Genomic DNA, 4885 nt, shown 5'->3' with positions numbered 1-4885 from the left:
ACTGCACTCCAGTCTGGGTGACAGAGTGAGACTCCAACTCAAAAAAAAAAAAAAAGAGGTCTAAGCTGGGCACAGCGGCTCACACCTACAAGCCCAGCACTTTGGGAGACAGAGGCGAAAGGACTGCCTGAAGCTCAGGGGTTCGAGACCAACCTCGGCAACTTGAAAGAGACCTTATCTCTACAATAAATAAAGTAGCTGGCTGTGGTGGCATGTGCCTGTGGTTCCAGCTACTTGGAAGGCTCACCTGAGCCCAGTAGGTGGAGGCCGTAGTGGCTGTGAGAGTGTCACTGCATTCCGTGCTGGGCAAGTGAGATGCCAACTCAAAGAAAAATGAAAAAATAAAAATAAAATGAAAAACGAGGTCTAGACTAGTGATGTGAAAATTGTGAACTCACAAGCATCAAGGTGGGGGAATTTGGGAGTTCAAAGCCATGCGAGGGAAGAGCTCAAGGACTTGGGTGCAGGGTGAGGAGGGGCCTCCAGAGAGGCCGGGGCAGGAGGCCAGCCAGGAAGACTGGGGAGGGGGGGAGGCAGGAGGTGGGAGGCGCAGGGGTCGGGAGAGAGGCCTTGTGGGGTAGTCACGCTGCGCGGGGAGGGGGACAGAGAACCATCCTGTCCTCTGGGAGTGGCAAAGCAGAGGCCACTGGGGCTTGAACACGTGGGGAGGGTAAGGCTGGGGGCTGGCTGCGACGGGGGGCAGGAGGGGCATGGAAAGCGAGTGAGGAAGGTTCTGGAGCCTGCGACGCTGGCAGGAAGGACCGAGTGCTTTGGGAGATGGGAGTCCGTGGAGCCTGACTGTGTGCCCAGAGACGAGGGGGAGCCATCCCTGAAAGGGCCCTGTCACAGGGAGGCTCTGATGTGGGCAGAGCGGGGTGGCAGGCAGGGCAACGAGGCTGGGCCGGGAGGTCTGTGCCGAGGAAAACGTGCTGACCGGACGGAAAGTGAAACAGAGGCACAGAGGGAGGGGCCTACCCCTTCCACACCCACTCATGTGACAGCAGATGACGACAGCTCCGGCCTCAAGAGGCCTCCAGGGCAGGAGGGGAGGGCGCAGGCTGCTTGTGCAGAGCTGGGAACAGCTGCCCCACCTGCGGCTGCCGTGCCACCTGGCGTGAAACTGCAGACCAGGCCAGGAATGTGCCAGGGCGGCTCCAGGTCAGCAGACAGCCGCTCATGTCGCCAGACCCTGGGGTCTTCGACATCCTCCCCAGCCAGCCTGGAGCCTCCACCTGTCTGGAGCCCTTGGGCACTGGACCCAGCCTTCCCACCCCAGTGCAGGCCCCGCCTGCCCTACCTGCTTGGAGTAGACCCTGAGGAGCTTGTTGACGGGCGTTCCCTCGCTGTCCCCGTCGAACTCCAGCCACAGGACGGGCTCCTCCTCCTCGGGGGAGGAGTGGTCCCACGACAGCTCCTGGAAACGCAGGCCCAGCAGCACATGCTGGCCGGCGGGAGGCACAGAGCGAGGCTTGGACCCTGCGCAGGGCCGGCTCCCACGCTGCCCACTCGAGCACCCCCGGGATGGGACACCTGGTCAGGGCGTTTGCCTCTCCAACAGTCTCATGTGGCACACGTGTCTCTCAGGAGAGGAGTCCCAGCTTTCACAAGGCCCTCACAGGGCTGTGGTCCAGGGAGGCCAAGAACCCCAATCCCACAACATGGCCCCAGCGGGCCAACGTGAGCAGCTGGGGGGTCGCATGGGGGACGAGGCAGGTGGGAGGAGTCTCTTGTCAACTGGGTGACATCTTGCAGGAGGCGGGGCCCAGCTGCCCAGGAAGGGCTGAGGGCCCTCTTTGGAGAGAGCCAGAATTTGCCCAAAACTGTTCTGCTGGCTTAGGAAGGGACTGCTGACCAGGCAGGGAAGCTATCCCCCAGGGCTGGCTGCTGACACCACTTTCTCTATTTTTTTTTTTTTTTTTTGAGTTGGGAGTCTCACTCTGCTGCCTAGGCTGGAGTACAGTGGCACGTCACAGTCACGGCCACCGCAGCCTCAATTTGCTGGGTTCAGGTGATCCTTCCACTTCAGTCTTCCAAGTAGGTAGAACTAAAGGTGCACACCACCAAGTCTGACTAATTTTTTGATTTACTGTGGAGATGAGGTCTCACCAAGTTGCCTAGGCTGGTCTAGAATCCGTGGGCTCAGGCGATCCTCTCACCTCTGCCTCCCAAAGTATAACAGGCGTGAGCCACCGTGCCTGGCCTGACACCACTTTCTACAGAGCCAGCCACCAAACGTGGGGCGAAGCTGACTTATCAGCCCAGGAGGGTTCCCATTCGTGGGATCTTTCTGGAAGACCAACCTGTTCCTCAGTCACTAGCCAGACAGAGCAGTCGGCCATTGCTGGACTCCCTCTACCCACAGACAGAACCTCCAGCTGCAGCCCTGGCCACCCTGCAACCACTGGGCAAAACACCCAGGGATACCTTCAGGAAAGCAGGGACCCCAAGAACATCAAGAGAGGCAGAGGTCCTCCCAGACAGTCCACTACTCTGCCCCCAGGCCATCTGCAGGCCCAGGGAACTAGGAAAGCCTGGTAAAAACCTCCATTCCCAGCCTTCCCCACCGGAGGGGCTGGGGGCAGTACCTTCTCCCGGCTGTCAATGACATGCACACCCTCCAGACTGATGGCCACAGTCACTGGCTTGCGCCCGCCCCGGTGAAGAAAGCCCTGGGCTGGCTTGTCAACTTCACCGTGGAAGAAGGCACAGCTGGGGAAAGAGGCCTGGTGTCAGCTTCCTCTTCCAGCACGGAAAATGTTGGGGGAGGGGAGAGCTGCCTTGGGCCCTGCCCGGGTGTCTGAGAAGCTAGAGGTGAAACCCACCCCAGGTGAGGGGGAAACTGAGAGGCGATGTGGCGGGGGTGGCATCTGAGCTGGTCGTGCAGGACAGGAGGGTTGGCCAGGCAGAAGGACGTGGGTGGCAGAGAAGGGTGGGTGCCGCAGACAGAGGGAAGTGCGTGGGCCTGGGCCTGGGGCAGGGTCAGTCACGTGCACTGGGCACTCGGGCTGGGGACGGGGCTGAGGCTGCTTAGGGTGGCCAGGGGAGCCTGCTGCTGCCCACTGTCAGGGGCAGAGACGCTTCTGCAGCAGGGGCCTGCTGGGCAGCACGAGGAGGTGAGGGCTGCCCGGGCGAGTGGTTTCAGGTTCCAAACTGAGAAGGGGAAGGGAACGAGGCAGGGCCTTGAGGGCCAACCCAGAACTGCCGCCTCTCCCTCCCTCTCCCTCCCACGGTTCTTCCCCCCCATTCAGCTCGCCCTGGCCCCTGCCCTCTGCTAAGCCACCTTTGGTTCCTAAGGGTGGTCCTGCTCCAGCCCCCTCTTCTGGAACATCTATCCCCAGGATCAGCTGATGACCAGAACCTCACCCGGCAAGGGAAGCATCTAGAGGAGAGCTGTCGGCCATCCGCCCATAAACTTGCACTCTGCTGGGCCATCTCTATGGCACATGCGCTGTCACCTAGCCCCTCAAAACCACTGAAGGACCCTCCGACCCCGCTTCAGATCAGTTGACCCCGCTGCGCCCACAACTGCTGCTCTATGTCTTGATTTCACCTTACGGCAAAGCTCCTGGAAAGAACTGGTCACACTCGCTGTGTCAGTGCCCTCCTCACCCTCTCCCTCGCCCACAGGCTGGAGTCAAGGTCAATCGCCAGCCATCAGGAGGACACAGCTGGACGTGACGCGAAGCTGCAGCAGGGATGCCCTCCTGCCTCACTGAAGGCCTGGGTCCTCTCCGGGCGTGACTGACGCTCACCTTTGGCCATCTCTCGGGGCTTTGGTTTCAACCACCATCCCCAGGCCGAGGATTCACCAGAACCGTCTCCAGTTCGACTCCTCTACAGAACTCTAGACTCAAAACCCAGTGGCCCCTCAGAATCCCCACCAGCAAGCATATCAAAACCAACATGTCCAAAACGAAGCACGCGACCTTTGCCCAACCACTCCATGGCCATTCCCCATCTCAGGGATGACAACTCCAGCCACCAGTTGCTCAGCCAGAAACCTGGAGTCCTCCCTGTCTCTCCCTCCTTCACCTCTTCCACTGCATATCCGTCTAGCAAGTTCTGTGACTGCACCTGCAGGACATCTCCTGAATCCAACCCTGCCTCTCCTCTCTGCTGTTACCCTGGGCCTGGGCCACGCTACCCTCCTCTGGTCTCCTGGCTATAGCCTGTGCCCACCTGGAGGCTTCCTCTACCTGTGTTCTTGTCTCTCTTCATGAGAACATCAGTCTCACCAGGCAGGAGATGTGGTGTCTTGGGCTCACTGAGGGACCTCCAGTGCCCAGAGAGTGCCTAGAGCACAGTAGGTGCTCAAGGGCTATGAGTTAGACGTTGACTGTGAAAGAGGGCCATTGACTGCTGGCTGAAGGGGAGGTTAGCTGGGCCAGTGCCCAAGTGACTATGGCAGGCAGAAAGCGAGGACCTGTCCAAGGCATCCTGGCCCATGCCAGGGGGAAAGGGACAGATGCCCAGCTTGGAATGGTGAGGCCTGAGGTGCTGGTGTCAAGACATCACGTCCCAAAGGACAGTTGGCTGGAGCAAAGATGGCTTCACCCACAGCAAGGCCCAAGGACAGTGTGCTGGGCAGCCAGAGGGTGAGGGGGGACCCCAGGGCTGTGGCTACTCACCCATAGAAGGGCAGCTCGTGGCACTTGAGCAGGTAGGCATGGTAGTGGGTGCCCAGGGAGGCCTCGTGCACGCTGTCGCTGCCAGACACTTCCTTCACCTGGCGGTAGGCATTCAGCAGGCCCTGCTCGCCTGGCCCGGCCCTGGCCCCACGGCCCCGGAGGGCGGCAAAGAGGCCCTGGCCCCGCTTACAGAGGTGAGCAGGCAGGAAGGAGTCCAGCTTCTCCCTGCAGAGAAAGGAAGATGAAAGCTAACGGCC

At 60.5% G+C, this 4885-nt stretch overlaps 1 protein-coding gene across 1 annotated transcript in view; it reads right to left on the bottom strand.

Annotated features, from left to right (window-relative positions):
• Positions 1 to 4885, bottom strand: part of FRMD8 (FERM domain containing 8) — a gene marked incomplete at its 5' end in the record, with an annotated part of 15037 nt that overhangs the window by 7370 nt on the left and 2782 nt on the right. Inside the window, 3 exon segments of the mRNA XM_008048789.2 lie at positions 1298 to 1441; positions 2586 to 2709; positions 4629 to 4853. Of these exon segments, the coding sequence (XP_008046980.1) occupies positions 1298 to 1441; positions 2586 to 2709; positions 4629 to 4853 (493 nt within the window).

This window comes from Carlito syrichta, unplaced genomic scaffold, assembly GCF_000164805.1.
Source record: "Carlito syrichta isolate Samal-C Ts95f unplaced genomic scaffold, Tarsius_syrichta-2.0.1 Scaffold126671, whole genome shotgun sequence".
Lineage (NCBI taxonomy): Eukaryota > Metazoa > Chordata > Mammalia > Primates > Tarsiidae > Carlito > Carlito syrichta.
Note: the sequence above shows the minus strand (reverse complement) of the source record. Positions and strands in the feature narration are given on the sequence as shown.